The 20679-nt window shown below is 60.5% G+C and overlaps 4 protein-coding genes across 14 annotated transcripts; 3 read left to right on the top strand and 1 right to left on the bottom strand.

The window, feature by feature from the left end:
- The first annotated feature begins 531 nt into the window (after positions 1 to 531).
- ing3 (inhibitor of growth family, member 3) lies at positions 532 to 3851 on the top strand. 2 transcript variants are annotated; one of them, XM_088367302.1, is made up of 12 exons: positions 532 to 692; positions 903 to 974; positions 1615 to 1715; positions 1928 to 1993; positions 2078 to 2174; positions 2261 to 2332; positions 2412 to 2528; positions 2616 to 2791; positions 2908 to 3101; positions 3198 to 3390; positions 3465 to 3503; positions 3616 to 3851. In XM_088367302.1, the coding sequence occupies exons 1-12, from the start codon at positions 665 to 667 to the stop codon at positions 3730 to 3732; spliced, it is 1272 nt and encodes a 423-aa protein (XP_088223428.1). In that variant the 5' UTR covers positions 532 to 664; the 3' UTR covers positions 3733 to 3851. The 2 variants fall into 2 exon arrangements, with proteins under 2 accessions (XP_088223428.1, XP_088223427.1); XM_088367301.1 differs by having other exon boundaries at positions 2412 to 2791.
- Positions 3852 to 4458: 607 nt separating this feature from the next.
- On the top strand, positions 4459 to 8412 carry wnt16 (wingless-type MMTV integration site family, member 16). Of its 7 annotated transcripts, none has more exons than XM_088367205.1 (5): positions 4459 to 4988; positions 5908 to 6233; positions 7002 to 7234; positions 7332 to 7620; positions 7769 to 8026. In XM_088367205.1, the coding sequence occupies exons 1-5, from the start codon at positions 4593 to 4595 to the stop codon at positions 7881 to 7883; spliced, it is 1359 nt and encodes a 452-aa protein (XP_088223331.1). In that variant the 5' UTR covers positions 4459 to 4592; the 3' UTR covers positions 7884 to 8026. The 7 variants fall into 7 exon arrangements, with proteins under 7 accessions (XP_088223331.1, XP_088223332.1, XP_088223329.1 ...); XM_088367206.1 differs by having other exon boundaries at positions 7332 to 7624; positions 7717 to 7877; XM_088367203.1 differs by having other exon boundaries at positions 4465 to 4988; positions 7717 to 8412.
- A 710-nt stretch (positions 8413 to 9122) lies between these two features.
- On the bottom strand, positions 9123 to 12117 carry ovch1 (ovochymase 1). The gene is made up of 13 exons (XM_088367254.1): positions 11920 to 12117; positions 11773 to 11841; positions 11259 to 11451; positions 11119 to 11194; positions 10832 to 11021; positions 10605 to 10744; positions 10388 to 10538; positions 10284 to 10322; positions 9980 to 10202; positions 9759 to 9916; positions 9605 to 9703; positions 9396 to 9532; positions 9123 to 9331 (listed from the first exon to the last, which is right to left on the bottom strand). The coding sequence occupies exons 1-13, from the start codon at positions 11969 to 11971 to the stop codon at positions 9173 to 9175; spliced, it is 1686 nt and encodes a 561-aa protein (XP_088223380.1). The 5' UTR covers positions 11972 to 12117; the 3' UTR covers positions 9123 to 9172.
- LOC148378925 (UPF0606 protein KIAA1549-like) lies at positions 11946 to 20658 on the top strand. 4 transcript variants are annotated; one of them, XM_088367157.1, is made up of 20 exons: positions 11952 to 12587; positions 13030 to 13171; positions 13382 to 14392; positions 14459 to 14541; positions 14950 to 15249; positions 15391 to 15577; positions 15641 to 15700; positions 15768 to 15919; positions 15987 to 16164; positions 16297 to 16481; positions 16541 to 16743; positions 16845 to 16972; positions 17189 to 17322; positions 17452 to 17693; positions 17869 to 18013; positions 18093 to 18356; positions 18426 to 18487; positions 18563 to 18663; positions 18869 to 18999; positions 19079 to 20658. In XM_088367157.1, exons 2-20 carry the CDS (start codon positions 13042 to 13044, stop codon positions 19301 to 19303), a joined length of 3921 nt encoding a protein of 1306 aa, XP_088223283.1. In that variant the 5' UTR covers positions 11952 to 12587; positions 13030 to 13041; the 3' UTR covers positions 19304 to 20658. The 4 variants fall into 4 exon arrangements, 3 of the variants coding, with proteins under 3 accessions (XP_088223283.1, XP_088223282.1, XP_088223281.1); XM_088367156.1 differs by having other exon boundaries at positions 11953 to 12577; positions 17135 to 17322; XM_088367155.1 differs by having other exon boundaries at positions 11954 to 12587; positions 17135 to 17322.
- The last annotated feature ends 21 nt before the right edge of the window (positions 20659 to 20679 follow it).

Raw genomic sequence — 20679 nt, 5'->3', positions numbered from 1 at the left:
CAGCACGCAGTGACACTTAAATGCTCCTCCTGCGCAATTCTACAGAGAGTGGTGGTCGCAATTTTAATTTCACTCAGGTAGGCAAGAAAGGGCATCTTATGGCGACAAATCAGCCACCTTGACATGAAGTATTGTAACGTTACTGAAGTACCAGGTGAGTCGTAACTGGCTCTATTGCACAAACAAGGGTTCACCATCAAGACACGCCGAGACACAATGTGCGGAGCCTCTCTAACAACCCATCTCCTCCCCTCTGCTGCCTTCCCTCGGCAATCGGAAGCTCCACAAGTCGAACTATATAGCAAGTTGCCACAATATTCATGCCTGAAATGAAATAAGACTCAACTCCATTGCAGTCTCAGGCAAAAATAAGGCGCATGCTGGTTATCAGTGGGAATGGTGATGGTGATGATTTTCGGTCTTTTGAGTGAAACCAGACCAGTGCCAAACACGCACGCACATACGCGATGAACAGGCCGTGCCGGGAAAGGAATGGGTGGAATATGTAAATGTAATGCGACATTCTGCCAAAGAGAGCAGCAAAGTACAACGCTACGCCTGCTGTGCAATCAAAAGTCAAAGAAGAAGAAAGCGGACGACGGCGCCATCTTGAAAGAAGTCACTAGTACCTATAAACGCGTTCAAGCTCCTTTTATTTGTCGACATGTTGTACCTAGAAGATTATCTGGAGAGTGAGTATGAGTTCATTTGGAATCATGTGATGCGGCACAGTGAGCGCTTTGGACGCAAATGTGTCCCCTCAGCCGCCGCTTTGTGTTTGTCCGCCTGTTAGCCTAGCCGAGCTAGCGCGGTAACCATTTACACCCCTCACCCCACCACCTCATCCCACCGCACCCCACCCCCTCGCCTCGCCTCCCATTCCCCCCTTTTCCTCTTTTCAGTGATCGAGCAGCTTCCCATGGATCTCCGCGACAGGTTTACGGAAATGAGAGAGATGGACCTGCAGGTCCAAAGTACGTTGGAACGCCTACACCGCATCGCACAGCACATGCATGCAGGGTTTATTGACGCTCGTGATAGCGCCCGTGTTGTGTGCTTTGGAGACGCAAGCAGAGCAGCTGGAGGAGGGAGAAGAAATCGCGACCAGCCTAATTGTGGATACAAAGAGTGCAAGACTGCGCCAGTTGAGGAGGAATATCTTAGCGGAGGACAAAAGTAGTACATGACAGCAGAGACCAGGGAAAAAGCTAATGGAGGAAAACCAGTCACAGCTAGGAGCAGTGGTTGAAGAGAATACATTTAGCGAGCAAAGCTAGCAGAGGGCAAAACACATTTTGGAAAAGCAAGGGCTGGACATAAATGCTAGGAAAGAAAGCGAGGAGAGAACTTTGGGACAAAAACAGTCCAAGCCAAAGCAGGGTGAACACAAAAGTAGGGTCAGGGAGCAGAAAGTCATGGCCAAAATGACAAAAATACTGGGTGAGGTCCACCAAAACAGGGAAGCCAGTCGAAAGCCAAAGAATAAAAGTGTGTCGTGAGACGTGTGGGGGGGTCTCGCCTTATCCACGATGCGGCACTCCACCGCACCCTCGTCAGCGCGCTCTATTCCATGAGAGCCTCGCCCGAGCTAACGTGTTTTGCTGCCGTGTTCAGATGCCACCGACCAACTGGAGCAGAAGGTCACGGACTTCTTTGTCAACGCCAAGAAGAACAAACCAGAGTGGCGAGAGGAGCAGATGGAGGTCATCAAGAAGGTCAGATGTGTTGACGGCACAGCTCAGCGAGCAGCTTTTTTCCCTGCCGCGACACCTGCGCCCCAAATCAAAGGAAGTCACGCGGCGTGCTCTCGAGCGAGTTACGTAGCGCGGCGGTAGCCGGCTCGGCCGGCCGGCTATTGATTGGGGGCGGCAAAAGGGGCGCAGATATTCTATCCCTGACATGATGCTACCATGGTGCTTGTGTTCAGGATTATTTCAAAGCTCTGGAAGATGCAGATGAGAAAGTGCAACTGGCCAATCAGATTTACGATCTGGTGAGTTCCTCGCTAGCTCGCTCGCTCGCTCGCTCGCTCGCTCGGGAAGTCGCGGACGCTAGCCGTCCCTGCTGCTCTGCCCAGGTGGACCGGCACCTGCGCAAGCTGGATCAGGAGTTGGCCAAGTTCAAAATGGAGCTGGAGGCCGACAACGCCGGCATCACCGAGATCCTGGAGAGACGTGAGTGAGCCCGCCGCTCCGCCCGCCCGCCCGCCCGCCTGCCGCCCGCCTGCCACCCTGTCACATTGAGCACGCTCGTCCCACAGGCTCTCTGGAGATGGACGGCCCGTCTCAGCCCGTCAACAACCACCACGTCCACTCTCACGCTGTCGTCGAAAGTGAGTTGAGCCCCGTCGTCTCGCCACTGCAGCCGCCACCCTCTTCTCGGTGCCCTCATTTTGGTTTCCGCGGCGACAGAGCGGCGGTACAGTGCTTCGGCGCACCACACGACGGAACACGTGCCGGAAAAGAAGTTCAAGTCGGAAGCTTTGCTGTCCACGTTGACGTCGGACGCCTGCAAGGAGAACGTGCCTGGTACGGCGGAAAATCAAAAGCCAAAACTTGCTCGATGCGCGCCGGCCGCCCTCTTCGCCTCTCACCCGTTCCCCGTGTTTGGCGCAGGTTGCCGTAGCAACAGCATGACTTCATCCTGCTCATCCACCGCCAACAGCATCTATGGCGTCAGTTCTTCGCAACCTTTGACCTCCTACGGCCTGAGCTCCCTGCCCGCCGGACCCGCCGCCGGAGCCGGCGCCATCAGCATGGCTGCCGCGCAGGCCGTGCAGGCCACCGCTCAGGTCAGATGGCGGAGGGGAGGGGAGGGGAGGGGGGCGTTTGGAAAGGACCACGCACGCGGTTGGCCGTTTGGAGTGGGATGCCGTAACGGTAATGATGTCGCCGCCGCCACCGCCAGATGAAGGAGGGTCGGCGGACGTCCAGTTTGAAGGCCAGCTACGAGGCCATCAAGAACAACGACTTCCAGCTGAGCCGAGACTTCTCACTCTCCCGCGAGGCTTCTCCGTATCCGTCTTCCGCGCTGGCGTCCACCCTGACGCAGACGCTGGCTCCGGCCGCCGTCGCCTCGGATACTCGAGGCCGCAAGTCCAAGTAAGACAAAATGGCTGTCAGAAAAGGGGACGAGTGAAGCAAAAGCCGTTCTCTTCATGTTGGGCTTTTTTTTGTGGTGCTCCCCGGTTTCTCCAGAAGCAGCGTGAAGTCTTCCAACCATCAGTCGTCTTCGTCCTCGTCCTCGTCGTCGCTGTCGTCGTGCTCGTCCTCGTCCGCGTTGGCTCAGGAACTTTCCCAGCAGGCGTCGGTGCTGCCCGAGGCCGAGGCCGGCGGCCAAGTGGACTGGACCTACGACCCCAACGAGCCGCGCTATTGCATCTGCAACCAGGTGGCGCCGTGTCCTCGTGGCCGCTCTGTATGGTCGTGTAGTGTGTGGCTGACCCGCCGATGGCTTGATTGCAGGTCTCCTACGGGGAGATGGTGGGCTGCGACAACACAGACGTAAGTAACGCGGGCCCGCTTGCTCTGCAAAGGAAAGGAAGAATTCGGTTCTCGGCTCGTGCGTGTGACGTTAGTGTTTGTGCGTGTGCGCGTGCTGCGTTGCGTCTTGCAGTGTCCCATCGAGTGGTTCCACTACGGCTGCGTGGGTCTGAGCGAAGCCCCCAAAGGGAAGTGGTACTGTCCTCAGTGCACGGCCGCCATGAAACGACGCGGAAGCAGACACAAGTAGACGGCGCTGCTGCTCCGCTCCGCTCCGTGCCACGCCACGCCGCCGCTGCTCCGCGCCACGCTGCCGCTGCACCACTTGTGTTTTTAACAAGAGTAAACTTTTCTTCTCAGCAAAACACACACACGTCCACCTGGTCTGTCCTTTCTTTTACCTTCATTCTGTCCCGTCACTCCCCCCCCCCCCCCTCCGGTTCAAGACTTGCGTGTCTCAGGTCCGCGTGTGCCGTGTGTGCCATTGGTGTGCGCGTTCCAGTTGGGGGGAAGCGCGCCCACCTTCTCACTCACAAAGTTTCCTCCACCGCGCCAACAGAATAGCTCACGAGAAGGAAGAAGAGAAAAAAACCTTTCACGATCCGCCACCTACATCTTTTGGGGGCTGCGGTCTGCCCGGGGACGTCACTGGCGGCCGTGCGTGCGCTTTCTACTCCACGCGTGCTCATTTGACCAAGGCCAAAGAAGATGCTGGGCCGCCGCCGTCGCCGGGCCCTTTCCGGCCTGTAGCTGCTCTTGTTTGCCGTGGCCATCTCCCTTTTCTACTGAAGCCTACACGGACGGCACAGAGCCCGTCGAGTCCCGGAGCAACCTGGCGCGGCGCGACGTCACGATCCACCGGACCAAGCGCAAGCCCGACCGACCGGCTGCCGACGGCCGCAAGCTGATCGTCGCCGCTGCCTTGCACGGTTTGCCGGCGAGGGAAAAGCACTCGTCGTCCTCAAGTTGATTGTTGAGAGAGAGGGAAAAGAAAGCGATGACGTCGGTGCCGTCAAGGCAAGTCACTCGAAGGAATCACGTTGGCCGGCGGCATAGAGCGCGACATCCGCATGCACCTGTGCGGCTGCGGACGTCCGCTTGGCCGTCACCATGCAGGAAGCGGGTCGGAGGCCTCTGCGACGTCACCAACACGAATTGGCACACCGCGGCCACTGGCTCAGGGGGAGGAGCACCAACCGGCCCCCCCTTGATGCTGAGCCCCACCTTCAGCCCCCACGTGGCACATTGGTGCTTCGCGTGCACTGCACGCCGAGACCATGGAGAAAGCGTGTCGCAGCCGGCCCAGTTAAGACGACGACGGCGTCTCCAAACGACGGTTTGGTGTGTGCGCAGGGTGTCCCGCATCCCCCTGGTCCCGGGCCACGTGGACATCCTGCTGACGGACGCTGTGCCGGACCCCCCGGCGTCTACACCGTACATGTGTGGCGTGAGGCTCCACCCAGCCTGCCCGTGTTTGGCGATCACGTGACCTGCGGCTTCCTCCAAGTGAGTGGCGCCCGCTTTCTGGTGTCCCGTTGAGGGCATGCTGTTGGCAGAGGGCCTATGAGCCTGCGTGCGTGGCCTCATGCATGCGTGTGCGCGCACTGCACTGCGCTTCGAAGAAGGCCCGGCCCGGCCGGGCTCAGAAAATGTGCCGGCCTGCTTGCCTGCCTGCCTGCGTACGTTCTGCCTTTGAAGGCTTGGCCCAACTCTGGTACGAACAAGAAAATCCCTGTCAAGTTTTCTTGTCTCACTTTGTCGCGATGTGCGGCGCCGGCGTGCGGAATGTGTCGTCGCCACGCCGAAGGCCGACAAGAAAGACGGCGAGCCCCCGCCGCCGGGCTCGGGCTCGCCGCGCGTGCGTGCAAGGCGGCCACCGCCTCTCAAGTCCTTCCAGACACGGCGGCGGCTCCCAGGCCGGCCCACCGCCTCAATTTGACCTTTGGCCCTCGCCGCACGCACGAGCCGCGAAGAGCCTTTCCGGAGCGTCCTGTGGGCGTTTTGCCAGACTTGAAGGAGCAGCGGGCGGCGTTTGCCTTGTCTTCTTTGTGATCTGGCACGTTGAAGTTTGTTCTCTTCAGACAATGGCTTTTTCCATCCATCTCAGACGAGTGATCGCGCGTGCGTGCGTGTGTGTGTGTGTGTGTGTGTGTGTGTGTGTGTGTGTGTGTGTGTGTGTGTGTGTGTGTGTGTGTGTGTGTGTGTGTGTCACACGTTGCTTTTTGGACTTGTGCCAAAGTGCTCTGCATTAGCCATGCGTTAAACGTGTAAGGTCAGATCCACACGTTGAGAATGTTTATTCTGACATCTTATTGGATAATTGCCTTTTTTTTGGTCATGACTTTTGGCCTGTCCAATATGACATTCAAAGAGCGCGTTTGACATCCGCCCCCGTCACGTGGTCGCTGATTATCCGTCCAATTAGGGTCGGGCTGTGACGTCACTGGTGGACTCCGCCGAAGTAGGTGGCGCGGCGGCTCTCGAGCAGACCTTCCAGGATCCCCTCGGCGGCGCGCGCCGTATGCGGACGCGCATGAGGACGGATCGCGGCTATGGAGACGGAGCCGAAGTGGGTGCCGGGGCTACGCGTGTGCACGCTCACGGTGCTACTGTGCGTATGCCCGTTGTGCTGCCAGGCCAGCTGGATGTGAGTACCCGTGTGCACGCGCATTTCCTAAACTTGCGATCGGTTGGCGAATGGGCAGATTGTCGACGTCGGGTCGGAGGATCGCGGAGTGGAGGCCGTTTCGGGTGGGTGACTTAACGCACGTGCCACTCATTAGCAGCTTTGCCTTTGGAAAAACAATGAAAGTCAACTGAGCTTTGTTTTGACGCAAATCGATTTGAAGTTCTGAGCTCTTCTTTCCTACTTGACGCGTCGCACTCCAAATAGCTGCTTAGTTCAAGTCATTGCAGCTTTTAACAGCGAAACATGCATTGTATAGATTTGGTCGATTGAGCCTATGCTCCGATTGCATTTAAGTCGCAAATCAACTCGTGCTGCCAACAAGCTGAAAGAACAACAGCTAGCTCGGGCACCACTGCGGAAACATGTCAACAAATGCAATCGAATTAGGCCAGGCATACTATCGAAGGCGGAATACTTGCTCGATATGCATCACGATTCCAATTAGAGAGCGTCTATCCGCGGCTAGAGGAATCGTTTTGTTTTGGTCACCGTGATTGTGCATGGCTGTGAGCAAGGTTACTTTTGCACACTGCCTTTTGGTCTCCTCCGTTGCATGTGTCGAAAGGCGGTTGGTTGATTGTGTTCGGCTGCGACCCTCAGGGAAAAGATCCAAATAAAGCATGCGCAGGGCCACTTTCACAGTTTGGGCGTCAGTCGGTCGGTCGGTCGGTCGGTCGGTCGGGGCTTTCACGTTCGAAAATGGAACTTGGGAGGGCTGCGTGCGTGCTCGCGTGCTCGCTCGCGCCTTGGCTTGAAGCTGGACGCGTGCGCGCCCCGTGCACGACGCGTGCGCCTTGGCTCTGATTGCCTTTTGTGTGTTGCGCGCGAAGGCTGCTGGGCGCGGAGGGCTCGAGCGAGCGGTGGTCCCGGGACGGCGGCTGCCACTCGCTCCCTCTGAGCGGCCTCCAGCGCGACCTGTGCCTCAAGCGGAGCTTTCTGGCGCCCAGCATCGTGGATGCGGCCCGGCTGGCTGTCGGCGAGTGCCAGAACCAGTTCCGACACGAGAGGTGGAACTGCTCCGCCGGCCGCGACCCGGCCGTCTTCGGGCAGCAGCTGACCAGCGGTGAGCTTCGACCGGCCCGAAATGGATGTTTCCCCGAAGTGACCGCCGACTAATCGAGCCCTTCTGTCTCTGTCTCTGTGTCCCTTTCTCCGCGCAGGAACCAAAGAAACGGCGTTTGTGTATGCGGTGATGGCGGCCGGCCTGGTGCACGCCGTCACGCGCTTCTGTAGCCACGGCAACATCAGCGAGTGCGGCTGCGACGCCCGCCTCCAGGGGGCGGCGGAGGCCGGGGAGGCCTGGCACTGGGGCGGTTGCTCGGACCACGTCCAGTACGGGACCGGGTTCAGCCGGCGCTTCCTGGCGGCGCACGTCGCCGTCAACGCCTCGGCCAGGACGCGCGCGCACGCCCTCCTCCTGATGAACCGGCACAACAGCGAGGCCGGCAGGCAGGTCCGGCACGCACGCACGCACGCACGCACGCAAGCTAGCAAGCTTCTCTTTGCTTTGCACCCTTTTCTGTTTGGCTGACTTTGACCCATCAGGACTTTTCCACATAATAGTCCCTCCTGTCGTGGCGCCGCGTCCTCCCTCCAGGCGGTGGTGGCGACCATGTCGACGGACTGTCGCTGCCACGGCGTTTCGGGCTCGTGCGCCGTCAAGACGTGCTGGCGGACGATGGCGCCGTTCGGCCGCGTGGGCGCCTACTTGAAGGAGCGCTACGAAGGCAGCGTGCGCCTCAAGAGGAAAGAGCCCGGAGCCGGTGCGCCGGGGCGCCCCCCGCCGGACAAGCACCAGTTGGTCTTCGTCAACAAGTCGCCCAACTACTGCGTGGAGGATCGTCGTGGCGGCGTGTTGGGCACCAGGGGGCGCCGCTGCAACCGCACCTCTGGGGGGCCGGACGGCTGCAAGCTGCTCTGCTGCGGGCGCGGCTACAACACGCACGTGGAGCGCCGCGTCCACCGATGCGCCTGCAAGTTCGTGTGGTGCTGCTACGTGCGATGTCGCCGATGCGAGAGCATGAGCGACACGCACGCCTGCAAGTGAAACGACTCGGACTTGTTCCAAGCCCCGAATCAGCAACTTCACAAACTCCAAAACGGTTCCGTACGTCTCTCCCGGCCGGCAACGATGAGTTGGAGCCCAGTTGATCCTTGAGGCGACAGCTCATCCATACGCTTTAGATTAAGATTGTTTCTTTTTATCAAATTGTCCAAGTCCGGTAAATAATAGCAGACTGCTGTGGTAGTCATTTTTTTTCTCTCTCTCGCTCTCGCTCTCTCCAAAGAAGAACGTTTGCAAACGAGCAATTTGGTTGTGAAAATCACACATCGACCCTTTTCGTGGACTTTCGGACGGACCAAACCAGAAAGTGGATCGCCATCGATACGTTTGCGCATTCTGTAGTCAGTGTGAAATCATGTCCCATTGTCACCGAAGGGATGGAGATTGTTTTTTGAATCTGACAAAGGAATCAGAGAAATACTTGCCCCCTTATTCAGTCATTAAAATGCTAACGACAGGCCTAATTTCAAAAGAAACAATGCAAATGCGTCGTCATCAATGGGAAGCGGCGGGCAGGCAGAATGCTGGTTGCAGGAGGAAAGGGAAAACAATGGTTGAGGTGAAAACTAACCTCAGAGCTGCATGCGTGCCTGCGTGTGGTTTCAGGCTCAAAAGGCCAGCGCTGGAGAGGAAGTGACAAGAGCGCCGACGGCGGCGTGCCGACGGCGGCGTGCAGACACGGTGGTTGTCGCTCAGCCACCGGACCGCGGCGATGACATCCCGTTGGCTTCGAGGGCGCCAAATAACCGACGCGGTCGATTGCTGACGCCCACGAGGACGACCAGGTCAGACCAATTGATTTGCACGTTGGCCAGCTAAAAGCGGTAGGCGCCGTCCTTGAACACAAAAAGCCTTTTCCACGCCCCCACCCCAAAAAAGGAGGCCATTTGAGATGGTGAAAAGTTCTTTAATGCTTGGAACGGCTCGGCGCTTCCGTCACTCGCCGGCCGCCTCGTCGATCCACGAGTGGTAATCGGCCACTTTGGAAAAGACGGCCGGCTTGCCGGGGTCGCACCGGCGACTGCCCCACGTGAGCAGTCCGAACAAGAAGTAGGTGCCATGCTTCTGACAGAAGAGCGGCGCTCCCGAGTCGCCCTGCGCAAGAGCGGCAAATGAGCACCTGGCGGTGGCGCCCGCTCGACGGCAGGGGAGGCCTCACCATGCAGGCGGCGCCGGCCACAGCGTGGGCGCACACGTGCGCGTCGTCCACCAGGTCCCGGCCCCACTGGGCTCGGCACTGGGCGCGCTCCACCAGGGCGACGCGGGCGTGGTGCAGACGCTGCGGGTCGAGTGCGGCTGGCCGCGGCGCCGAGAGAGCTTTGAGCTTCAGAGCATTGAGCGAGCGTTCGGCGGGCAGGCGGACTTTACCCGTGGCCGACGTGGCCCCCCAGCCGGCGCTCACACACGTCCAGCTGTCGTCCAGTTCCTCGTCCTCTTCCGGCACACAGATCGGCATCACGCTGACTCCTGCCGACCGGACGCGTCAGGACCTGAGGCATCACGTGACCAAAGGGGGACCTACCCAGTCTGGCAGGAACAGCTAGGCGGAGCAGCGAGAGGTCGTGTCTCGGAGGGAAGCCGTCCTCCTGAGGCAAGTCAAAGACCTTGTCCACAGGGACAGTTTGGGACAGAGACAAGCCCAGATGGTGACCTCCCAAGACGGCCACGTCCTCTCCCGTGCTGAAACACCAGCCAAGTGGCGCCGTGAATTGCGAGCCGTCTCGGCGGCGGCAGCGGCCTCACCTGACTCTGCAGTGCCGCGCGGCCAGCAACCAGCGGCGGCTGATCAGAACCGCGCTGCAGTAGTGGGTGCCGCTCGCCTGCAAGCTGACCTGCCAGGGCCACGCCCCCGGGCACGCCTCTGTGACGTTTTTCGCCCACGTCCCGCCGTCCTCGGCCAGCCAAAGGCCGGCCGGGCCCGGAAGCCCCGGGCAGGCGGCCTTCTGCTGCTTGCCGCACCGGTTCTCTATCGTCACAGCGCGTGGCCTTCAGCTCAGCTCAGCTCAGCGGCCGAAGCAGACGCCGGCTGGCGCAAACGGAGGCGTACCTTCGGCCGGCTTGACGGCGTAGGCCACGTCCTGGTTGTCTGAAAGGCACCGGGACCGTCGGAACGCGAGTCGATGACAGCGGAGCGCCCGGCCAAAGTCATACCAATGACGCCTGCGATCCAGCGGGCGTGTTCTCGCACCGCCGTGTACACGCCGGGCTTCCTGGCCCGACCGCAGCCCACGCCCCAGCTCACTACGCCGGCCAGTCGGTAGCGGCTGCCGTCGTAACAGGATAGGGGACCGCCGGAGTCGCCCTAACAAACGTGTGCCCGTGTCAACAGCCAAACAGGTGCGCGCACGCACGCACGCACACACATCACCTGGCACGCGTCGACTCCGCCCCCTTCCAGTCCTGCGCAGAACATGCATGTCCGTATCCTGCTCTTGTAGTAACTCTGGCAGAGGTCAGAGGTCATCACCGTCACGTTGACCTCCTGGAGTGTATTCACGCGCGGCCCATCTACCGGGTGGGGGGGTGGGGGGACAAAAAACGAAAACCCGCTGGGGTCTCGCCCGTCAACTGAACTTTTGTCAGAGATACACTCACTCTCACGTGTGGAGCCCCAGCCGGTGACGGTGCAATTGTGCAGCGTGGGCAACGGTGCCATCCATAAGTGAATGGGTCGCACAAAGCGGTCGAAGGAGAGCGGGCGCTCCAGCCTCAGCAGAGCCACGTCAAATTCCTTGGTGCCGGAGTGAAAGCGGTGGTGGCTGACGATGGCCGACACGCCCACCGCCTGAGCGCAGCCGCAACCTTCAACAAGGCTCACTCCCTCCTGACGCGCCTCGTTCGGTAACTAGCAAACCGCCGTGCTAAACGCCAGCCAACGTCACCTGCTCCCCTTGCTCGTCAGGGTCGTCCAGGTCATGTTTTCCCGCCAGGACGGTCCAGAAAGAGGCTTTGCTGTACCTGGTCAGAAACAAAGGTCAGCGGTGTGGCTGCTGCCGCCGCAGCAGCGACGGCCGGCCGGCACCTTCTGAAGCAGTGCGCCGCCGAGACCACCCAGCGTGGCGCCAGGATGGCGCCGCCGCACGCCGGCATGGTGGCGAAGAGCAGCGACACCTGCCACGGCCACGAGTGCGCCCATGTCTCCTGGCCGCCGATGATGCGCGTCTCTGGGTCCGCCGGATGCCGTTGCGCCACGAACGGGCGCACCCCTGCCAGCTCTGAGCGCACGCGCACGCGCACGCACAGCCCAAAGTCAGAAAGTAAGTACGGCCAGGTGAGCTGAGCCCGTTTACTCGCAAATGCAATTGAAAGTCGGTCCACAAAAAAAATCGCACATTTTTGTTCAGGAAAAAAAAAAAAAAGCATTTGCTGTGCTCGCAAGTGACTGCAGGTCGGAACTGAAGCATGAGAGCACGTCTGCTCATCGTTCCACTTGTCGATCTTGACGATTCCACTAAAGCGCGCCCACGCCAAATTGTGTCCAACGACTTGTGACTGTGTTGTGACTGTGTACCGCGGCTAAAGGCTTTGCAACGTACCGTAGAGTCCCGCGAAATTCCCCGATTGCTGCTCGCCTCCACTTTGTTGTTGCGTTGCGTTTCCCGCGTCTACCGTCAAACACAGGAAGGAAGTGTGCAGGGCAGCGCGGCAGTGCAACCGCAGCCCCACGGCAGAGCGTTTCTCACCACAAACGACGCTCAGTCCGGCCAGCAGAACCCAGAGCAGAGGCGACGGCATTGTGAAGCTCCGATGCGCGCGCGCTCGCGGTGTGCCACTTTTAAGAGATTCCGCGCACCTGCTTCTGGCAAGCAGCTGAACGCGTTTCCATGGAAAAGTGGACTTTAATAGCGAAGCGTGGCACTGACGTCATCAAACGTTGCTCTGCTGTAATGAGGCTGACGCGCCGCGTGGGGGCGTCCGAGACGAAGGACATTGGATTGTCCAACAAACGTAACGGCTCAGTGAACGCACCTCGAGTCGGACGTGTTCCGGTGGTTTGCACAACTGGAAGGTGTATGTTCACGCCAGTCGGAACCGGCGCCCTTTTTCATCCCCCTCGCGTTCCCAAGCGCCAACCACCCCCCACCCCCTCCCCTCACGTCCTCGTTATTTCGTCCTCCTCCCGGCGGAGAGGCGTGTCGCGAGCACGCCGTGCCGTGCCGTGTCGTGTCGTGTCGGATGGAAGGTAGATCCAAAGCAGGCTCGCTTCGCCTCGTTTCTGGCCTCGTTATCTTTCAGCAGCGAACGTCGGCGGTGAAACCAATCGGCGTCGCCAGCAGGATAGAAGTAATGCGGGCCGCGAGGTGCAAAGATTCGTCGTGAGGCAGGCCGCCGCCGGTACCGGTACGTGCAGGTCAGTGAGCCGTCACGTGGACTCATTGATCGTTTGATTGACTAAATTGGACTGAACTGGAGTCGGTGTACTGTTTGCATAGCCAGCATAAAAAAAAAAAAAAAACATCGCCCTACTCATCCATTCAACATGAGCGGTTCTTCAGAAGGTGAACAAGCCGGTCCTCCCGCTCACCTTGTGGCTTCTTTGCACGCTCCGTTCCTCAGCATGTCCGCTTGGGTCTTGAGCTTGCCTTTCTGGAGCGTATGGCACCTAAAAAAAATATATATATATATATATATGGCTCCGGACGAGCTTAGAGGTCAAGTCGGTGGCCTAAGCCATAGTGGGCCAGCTTGAGACCCAGTCAGACAGCAAGCCGTGCACGAGAAAGACTAAATGCGGGAGCCCTGTGGAGATCACGGTTGGAGATGTATGTGGAGAATAATTGTCGACTTTTCAGGTGTGTCCAAAGATGGGGCCGCTCGTACCGGGGGCTCCCGGGAGCAGGATGGGAGCCCCGAGCCCCGAGAGGAGCCTGGTTGTCCTCTTGCTGCTCGCCGCCACGTTGGCTTCCAGGGCCACGTCCACTTGGCCCGTCGCAGGTAGGAATGGTGAAAACCTCGCACAGGGCCGCCTCAGGGCTCTCGTACGCGCGGGGGAAACCTTACGTCAGCTTTGGACCGCTTCTGACGCGATGGTGTCGTCTGGTCACGGAAATCTCACCTATTTGCATGAATAGCCCCACCCGCCGCAGAGCCATTTCACCCTAACCCACCCCCCTCCCTCGCTAACATGAAATGTTCTTGTCTCAGACTGGAACAGAACCCAAGGCTCTTCTACTCTGTCACGTCCCCGCCCAGAGCTGGCTCAGCGCGATAACCGCAGTGGTCTGGCGGAGAACTCGGGCGCTCAAGGGATCCACCTGCTTCTCCGACCGCCGGACCTGCTCGCCCCCAGCCTGACTCCGCCGCTCGTCCCCCGCAAGCGGCCCACCCCGGCCCCTCCGCCGCCCTGGGAGCAGAGTAACTCCCTGGAGGAGGCCTGGGCTTCAGGAGACTACCTGGAGACGCTGTCTTTCGTGCTCCCCGATGGCGAGGATCTGGCCCCGGCCACGCCTCTTCCCAGCCACCCTTACGACGACGACACAGGGGGCGACTGGGCGCCCGCATACGACGGCGCCTTACCTCGGCGTCCCACCCCGCCGCTGGACGCACGCCTTCTCTTTTCACCCTCCGCCGGCGCCCCCCCGGACGTCTTCCCCGCTTGGGACGACGACTACGACCCCGAGGACCTGTCGCCGCTGCAGCCCACCGAGCTTCTGCTGCCCGACATGAACAGTTTGGAATACTACACCAACCTTTTGGCCAAGGAGCGGGCCAAGGAGGGATCCCGTCCCCCCTCCGAGCGGGAGGGCCAGGAGAAGCACGGCGTCCCCGAGCTGTCCGTCCCGCCCACGCCGACCCGTGAGCGAGGGCAAGCCGGCGATCCCCCCGTGCGGACCGAGGTGTCTCCCGGTTCCGCTGCCACCCCGCGGAGGGAGCCCGAGCCTCCGCCCCCCAGCCCTGGGGCCGGTCAGTCACCGACTGTTGCTTCGGGAGAGTTTGGGCCAAGCCCGGGGTCTCCTAGTTCCCACGCCACCGGCCCGGCGCTTCCGCCGGCTCGTCCTGCCGAGGACGGGCCGGGCGAGACCGCCGCCACCGAGAGGACGGCCGTCAGCCTGACCCGAGCGCCTCCGCCGACCACGCCCAGGGCGGCGCACCCCCCCGCCGTCAAACGCTATCTGTGCAACGTCACCAAGCCTGAGTCTTACCTGGTCCGAATAGGTACGCCCGCAGCGGGTCCGGTCCGGCTGACCGCCAGCCGACTAACGCGTGTTGCGCTGCGTCCAGGTGGCGCCAGAGGCTCGGCAGCTGGTTTCACTCAGGTCCGGGACCTTTTGAGGCGAGAGTTTAACCGCTCCGTGGAGCTCCAGGTACACGTCCTGTCCCGTCCCGTCCCGCCCCACCCAAACACGCAAGCAGCACGTGCCAGCTTTCTTCTTTGCCTGCTCATCCGAAGCACTTGTTAAGGCTTTTTCACACTGCGCTCAGTGACCACTCACCCGTCGGTCACGCGAGGGCACGACGGCGTGCCGGCCGGACCTGAAAAGCGTTCAGTTGGAGCGCTGCCGCGTGGCGCCGACGTGATGGAGGGGGAGCGGCCTCACCATTTGTGAGTGCCCGCAATAGACCCGCCCGCCAGTCAAGGAAACCAAGTGCAGTGTGAAAAGGCCTCGAGTCAAACGGAACACGTTCAGTCCAAGGTTGTCTGCCCTTGGCACGCACGGCACGGCCCCCGAGACATCCGAGCTTATGTCGGCCTGTTGTCTGTCCCGGGTCAGTTCTTGAGAACGCCGTCCAGTTTTGCCTTCCGCGTGGTCTCGGGACCGTTGATCTACACCGCCATCGCCGTGGTCAACGCCTTCCGCCGAGCGCAACGTCTCTCGGGCCCGCTTCCCGCCGTGTCCACCCTCTATGCCGTCCCGGACGTCAGGTACCAGGTCCACACGGTGCTGCTGTTTGTCCCCGCCCACGTGGACGTCAGAGTCTGCGACTTCAGCGAGCGCGTGGAGAGCGGCCTGGTGATGGCGTACGGCCAAACCCGCCGACGCTTTTTAGAGTCTGGCGCCGTGGCCGTGCAGGTGAGTGCCACCGCCGCCGTCCCAGTTGCGTGCGAGGCCTCTGTCCGTCCGGGCACTGCCCCCCCCTCCTCCGACTTGCTGTCTGAGTCCCTCCCAGCCGGCGGGCAGGCAGGCCTTTTTCACACCCAGTCTCCCGTCTAGCTGCTGAACGTCACGCTGGGAGCGGCAAGGCCGGCGGGCGAGCTCAAGGTTCCCGTCGACATCGTGTTTGCGGTGCGGGACGGGCGAGGATACGTGGCGGGATTCCAGGTCAGCCAGCACCTGAGGAAGCTCAGCCCAGTGGAGTTCAGCTTCTACGTGGGCTTTCCCGCTCTGCAGATCGCCGAACGTAGGGCGCCCTACCGTCACGCGTCGGCCTTTGGCCGGAAGACTGATTGCCGCTCTCTTTCAGCTTTGCGTTATCCCGAGCTCAACACCTCCCATCACCTGAGGTCCACGTGGGTTCGCACGGGTGAGAGCACTCGCGCGTGCGCGCTGGCTGGGTCTGCGGCCCACGGGTAACCTCCAGACGCTTTCAGTCCTGCTCGGCGTTCCCGATCAGATCTTCGTCCAGCCAAGTTTTCAAGCTCGCGTGGAGCGCCGCTTGGCCTTGCTGCTGGAAGAAGGCCTGGGAGCGTCCGGCGGGCGGCGCTGGAGGAGAGCCACGGCCGTGGCCAACGGCAGTCTGCAGGTACGCCGCCCGCCGTCTCCGTTGCCAGAGGCTCACCCAGAAAGGCGCGATTGCTCGCTCGTCTCAGGTGGTGCGGGTGGCCAGGATGTCTGGGCCGGAGCGTCCCCTGGAGGTCTTGTACTTTGCGGAGGGACCAGGAGGCGCCCGGATACCGGCGGAGGAGACGGCGGACACCCTGAACGGCTTGGACCTCCAGCGAGCCGCCATCGTCCTGGGACACAAAGTCCAGAGACCGCTGGCCCAGCGTGAGTCACCCTCGCCGGCGGTCAATGGAGTTTGCAAAACGGGCACAACCCAGAGGAAAGTTTCCCCGTTTTTTGCACCGCGGCCTGGCTCGCTGCTCTCTCACTCGCTGCTCTCCCATTCGCCGCCCCCAGCGGTGGAGAGCGCAGCCGTGCCACCCTCCGAGACTCAAAGCGGCAGTGTTTGGCTCATCGTCGGCGTGATCGTGCCCGTCTCGCTGGCCCTTTTCATCATTGTCTTGCTCTACTGGAAGCTGTGCGCCTCGGACAAGTTGGAGTTTCAGCCAGATGCCATCAACACCATCCAGCAGAGACAGAAGGTAAGAAGGCCCAAAAGGTCGGTTCCCTGGCGACACGCACGGACGGTGTCCTCTCTCAGCTTCAGGCCTCCAGTGTGAAAGGCTTCGACTTTGCCAAACTTCACCTGGGCCAGCACAGCAAGGACGACATCATGGTGATCCAGGAAGCCACGCCGGCCAAGGAACCTGCCGCCGCCGCTGCCGCCGCTGCCGCCGATGGCGGCGTAGACAGCCCCAAAGGCTCGTCGGCCAAAAGCGGCAGAACCGTGCGTCACCGCGCCAGGTCAGTCTCAAACCCCTCGCTCTGTCGTCATTGGCTGGGTCAGGGCCCCGCCTCTCACTTGCTCCCAACGACGTCCGCGGTAACACCACGCCTCTCCGCAGGGCCAGCCAATCGGACGCCGACTCGTTGGGCAGCGAGCGATCCAGCGGTAGAAACTCGCCCGGGGAGAGCGCTGGACCAGCCGCCGCGCCCGTGGAGGCCAAGCAGCCGAAGAAGCCGCCCAAAAGCGGTAAGCGGCCAATCACGTCATTTTTTCCTGCAATCTTTTCTTCATCCTTTTGCCCTCATTTCAAATGGAGGGGGGGTCCGGAACATTTGCGCTCGCACTTTCCTTTGTTATGAGTGCGCTTGGTGCTCGGTTCTCTTGTGACCTTGCGCCTCCCTCCATCAGCCACGACGGCTACAGATGAGCTCATGTCATCGTCTTCCATCTTTGACCACGTAGACCGCCTTTCCCGCGGCGGCTCGTCGGACGGCACGCGGCGTCCGGCCGGCAAAGTGCAGCTGATGGCCATGCAGCCGCGGCCCGGCGCGCCGGCACAGCCCAGCCCGTCCCTTTCGCAGAAAGTCAGCTCCGAGGTGAGAAAGCGGATGAGAAGGCTGCCAGAGACATTGAGTTGTGGGAAAAAAACACGAGTAGCGCTGAACTTGATGTGGAGAAAGGAGGAGACCAGAAGGCAGTCCTAATTGGGCCCAGCTCTCCCGCAGGTGGCGTTGCGACACAAGTCCGAGATGGAGCAGCGCAGGAACAAACTCCGACAGCACGCCAAGAGACGGGGCCAGTGCGAGTTCCCGTCCATGGACGATATCATGGACGCCTTCGGAGACGGACCGGTCCAGACCGAAGTGGCTCAGCGTCTCTACGGTTCAGCCCACGACCACACGGACTACGCGGACTGCGCTGACTGCGTCCCGCCGCCCGACACCCCATCCCCGGAACAGCGGCGGAGGTGAGACGCAGAGCAGCCAGAGCTGCTGGCCAGCCAGCCCCTTTGCCCATTGGGGAGCAGCCAAACTGTGGCGGGCGGGCCTTTGACTTTCAGCCAAACGGGCCCGCCTGCCGGCATGCTGCAACTCATCATCGGAGCCCGTCCTGATCGCTTGTGCTGCGCTTTGCCCATCCAGAGGAAGGCGCTCCCCACGGGCGCGGCGGCAGCAGCAGGCTCCGGCGGGACCGGGAAGTCTTCCGGACACCGACCAGGATCGCCTGCTGGTGGACCAGGGCGCCACCTACAGGAAGTACCCAGGACTCAACAATGTGGCCTACATGGTGAGAAAAGTGGCTGGGTTGCCAGGCCAGGCCATGGGGAGGGGAGGGTGCCTTATCTGTGGGCTGTTCTCTTCGTCAGTCGGACCCAGACCTGCCCCCAGACCCCGGGAGGAGCCCGTCCCCCACCGACGAGGTGTTTGATGCCCGGGCCGGCGCGGGCCCGCCCCCGTACATGCCGCCGCGACCCTCAATCGAGGAGGCCCGGCAGCAGATGCACTCCCTGCTGGACGACGCCTTTGCTCTGGTGTCCCCGTCCTCGCAAGGCCTGAGCCCGGCGGCCCTCCCCCTGGCGAGGCAGTGGGGGTCCTACCCGGTGGGGCCCTCCCATGGCCCCCTCCACGCTGTGAGTCCGCCGCCCCACATCCCGCCCCGCAGCTCGCCCCCGGGCTGGTTCTACTTCTTGTCGCCGCAGATGTACGCCGAGCTGGGAGTTTCTCCGACCTCTGGCCTGGGGGCCCGAGGTCATCTGCAGAGGTGAGACGGACGAAAGTTAAAGTTGGCCACCCGGCCCCTGGTCTGGTGCTTACCTTTCTTGTTTGTCTGGCGCAGGCAGAGCTCAGGAGGCGAGCAACTGCAGGATCCCTCGTACCCCAGCAGGGGGCAGTACGGACAGCTGCCCCCCTCCTCCAGACCCGTTGGAGGCGGCGCAGGTACGGTACGCGTGCACACATGCACGCACGCACGTCCGAGCCAAAGGCGTTTGGAGTCACTGCTTGTACTTGTATTTGGAGAAAAAGCCCTCAGTTACATGTGGGCTTGCAAAGATCAATGGGGTGCCGACGGCTGAAGTGTTTTGCTTGTTCGGCTCCCAAATTCCACGGGAAAGTTGATCGCCGTGTTTTGCCACTTTTGCAGGCGTCCAGCACTTGACCCAGGTGGGCTTGTCCAGCCAGATCGGGGCCTGCGTGGGGCGCAGCGCCTCGGGACCCACCGGCTCCTCCTGGAGCGAGAGGCGCTCGGACCGGGACCTGGACCTGGAGAGCAGCGTGAGTGTGGTCGTCGCTAGCCGAGCAAAGCCGAGTTTCCGCCCGTAAGTGGCTTTCTATTTCTTTGGGGTGGCGCCAGGCGCCGCTGTCCTTCCCAGAGTTGTCGTCTTCGCCGCTTTTCCAATTGCCCAGCTCTTCGCTTCGGGAGCCGTCGGGGCCGCCTCTCCTCCTCGCCTCCCCGACTCCCGAGTACTTGCCCGAGGACGCCTCACCCTCCGCCCATAGCTCGGCCTCCCTGATCAAGGCCATCCGAGAGGAACTCCGCCGACTGGCCCGGAAGCAGGCCGTGGCCAGCTACCCCTAGAGGACGCGGCCGACCGGCGGCTCTAAGCCCGTACCCGGTCGACGCCCGACCCGGCGACGTGACCTCCGCCATCTTGACAGGGTCTCTCTGGCGTGTCCCGACTGGAGTCAGTTTTTGGTCTTTTCCACGCGGCTCTTTTGGACCGGACGGTGGCCAGTTCCGACGTCGGGCGGTGCGCTAAGTGTCAATGGTCGGTCCCCCGTTTGGTGCCTCTGGAGGCGCCTTCCCGTCAAATGTTGCTACTGAGATGTTTATCATTGTGTCAGCTTGTGGTTAGATGGAGTCACGCAGATGCCAGTCTGATTTGTCTTGAGAACGTCAAGTCACCTTATTAGGAAAAAAAATGTCGAATCCAATGAAGCTTGGCAACTCCTCCGACGTCTTGCTGTACTTTTCACAATGTGGTCTTGTCCGTGTTCAGGGTTCGTGTAGGGGAGGGGCGCCTGGCGTACGTCAATTCAAAGCCCGCGGCGTCGCTCCAATGTTCTCCTTCCGGCTCGGAATGATTATTATTATCGATGAACTTGTCGGAATATACAGCCCCTTGGTAATGTCCCAAAATGTTTAACTCCCAAGTCCAAGTGTGTTTGCGCAAGCCAAAAGCGCGCAAAACGGCGACTTGCGTCATCTGGAGCTGCCGCAGTGGCGACGTCTCTCAAGATAAATGTTTACATTGAAGACAGCCGTACGGGCTGCTGTTGTAAGGCCGTACTTGTGCTGTAGTATTTACGTTAGCTGCGCGCCCTTGTATCAAAACAAACTTTGTGCCAGTTGATAGCTTTCGTGTCTCGGCTAAGTAGAGGAAACCGGTTTGGAGTCAGAAACCGCCTTTGCGCCCAAACCTACGACAATATCAAGCACGATCCAGGGAAATACGCCGTCGGTCGGAAGGACGGGAAATACGTAGTACGTATGCCGTCTGTCGGAAGGATGGGAAAATATGCCGTCGGTCGGGGTCACGCGCTGGGACCTCTGTTGATTGGCTGATTGTGGCTTGATATTGTGATGACTCTCCTCGCCGATTGCTGTGTGTCTGCAGTGTTTCCGCATGTCTTCTTGTTTGAGGCTTTTGGTACGTATGTTGGCATGCTGCTTCCGCTGATGTTAGCATGTTGCTAAAAGGGCCCAATAGAAAATATTTTTAAATGAACAAAAAAACTTAGTATACATTTGATGTTGACAAGAAAAACAAATATATCTATATACTGTACAGTAGAAAGTATATAAGAGCCGCCTGAGACACTGATTGGATCGTTCAACCGTCAGCAAACTTGTGGGGTGCCGTGGCCACACAATCACATGAATCACATGGTGCTACTACTGATTAAACTGTTGGGGTTGTTTGAATAAGACAAGCTGTTTTGTTTTCCTTCAGA

The sequence above is a fragment of the Syngnathus floridae genome, chromosome 22 (assembly GCF_059516105.1).
Source record: "Syngnathus floridae isolate MCC-2025c chromosome 22, RoL_Sflo_1.0, whole genome shotgun sequence".
Classification (NCBI taxonomy): Eukaryota; Metazoa; Chordata; class Actinopteri; order Syngnathiformes; family Syngnathidae; genus Syngnathus; species Syngnathus floridae.
The sequence above is the reverse complement of the archived record's forward strand: the minus strand, read 5'-3'. Positions and strand labels throughout refer to the sequence as shown.

What these genes read in the sequence shown, in the direction of transcription:
- wnt16 (XM_088367202.1), top strand. Translation starts at nt 4,593, where the DNA reads ATGCAGGAAGCGGGTCGGAGGCCTCTGCGACGTCACCAACACGAATTG. An exon ending in TGACCTGCGGCTTCCTCCAA is followed by an intron (nt 4,989 to 5,907) that starts GTGAGTGGCGCC and finishes CCGTCCAATTAG; the next exon opens with GGTCGGGCTGTGACGTCACT. An exon ending in ACAGCGAGGCCGGCAGGCAG is followed by an intron (nt 7,625 to 7,734) that starts GTCCGGCACGCA and finishes TCCACATAATAG; the next exon opens with TCCCTCCTGTCGTGGCGCCG.
- LOC148378925 (XM_088367156.1), top strand. Translation starts at nt 13,042, where the DNA reads ATGGGGCCGCTCGTACCGGGGGCTCCCGGGAGCAGGATGGGAGCCCCG. An exon ending in GTCTTACCTGGTCCGAATAG is followed by an intron (nt 14,393 to 14,458) that starts GTACGCCCGCAG and finishes CGCTGCGTCCAG; the next exon opens with GTGGCGCCAGAGGCTCGGCA. An exon ending in CCAGAGACCGCTGGCCCAGC is followed by an intron (nt 16,165 to 16,296) that starts GTGAGTCACCCT and finishes CGCCGCCCCCAG; the next exon opens with CGGTGGAGAGCGCAGCCGTG.
- ing3 (XM_088367301.1), top strand. Translation starts at nt 665, where the DNA reads ATGTTGTACCTAGAAGATTATCTGGAGA. An exon ending in CCTAGAAGATTATCTGGAGA is followed by an intron (nt 693 to 902) that starts GTGAGTATGAGT and finishes TCCTCTTTTCAG; the next exon opens with TGATCGAGCAGCTTCCCATG. An exon ending in GATGGACCTGCAGGTCCAAA is followed by an intron (nt 975 to 1,614) that starts GTACGTTGGAAC and finishes TGCCGTGTTCAG; the next exon opens with ATGCCACCGACCAACTGGAG.
- ovch1 (XM_088367254.1), bottom strand. Translation starts at nt 11,971, where the DNA reads ATGCCGTCGCCTCTGCTCTGGGTTCTGCTGGCCGGACTGAGCGTCGTT. An exon ending in GCGGCGCACTGCTTCAGAAG is followed by an intron (nt 11,195 to 11,258) that starts GTGCCGGCCGGC and finishes GTTTCTGACCAG; the next exon opens with GTACAGCAAAGCCTCTTTCT. An exon ending in GCGGAGTCGACGCGTGCCAG is followed by an intron (nt 10,539 to 10,604) that starts GTGATGTGTGTG and finishes CACGTTTGTTAG; the next exon opens with GGCGACTCCGGCGGTCCCCT.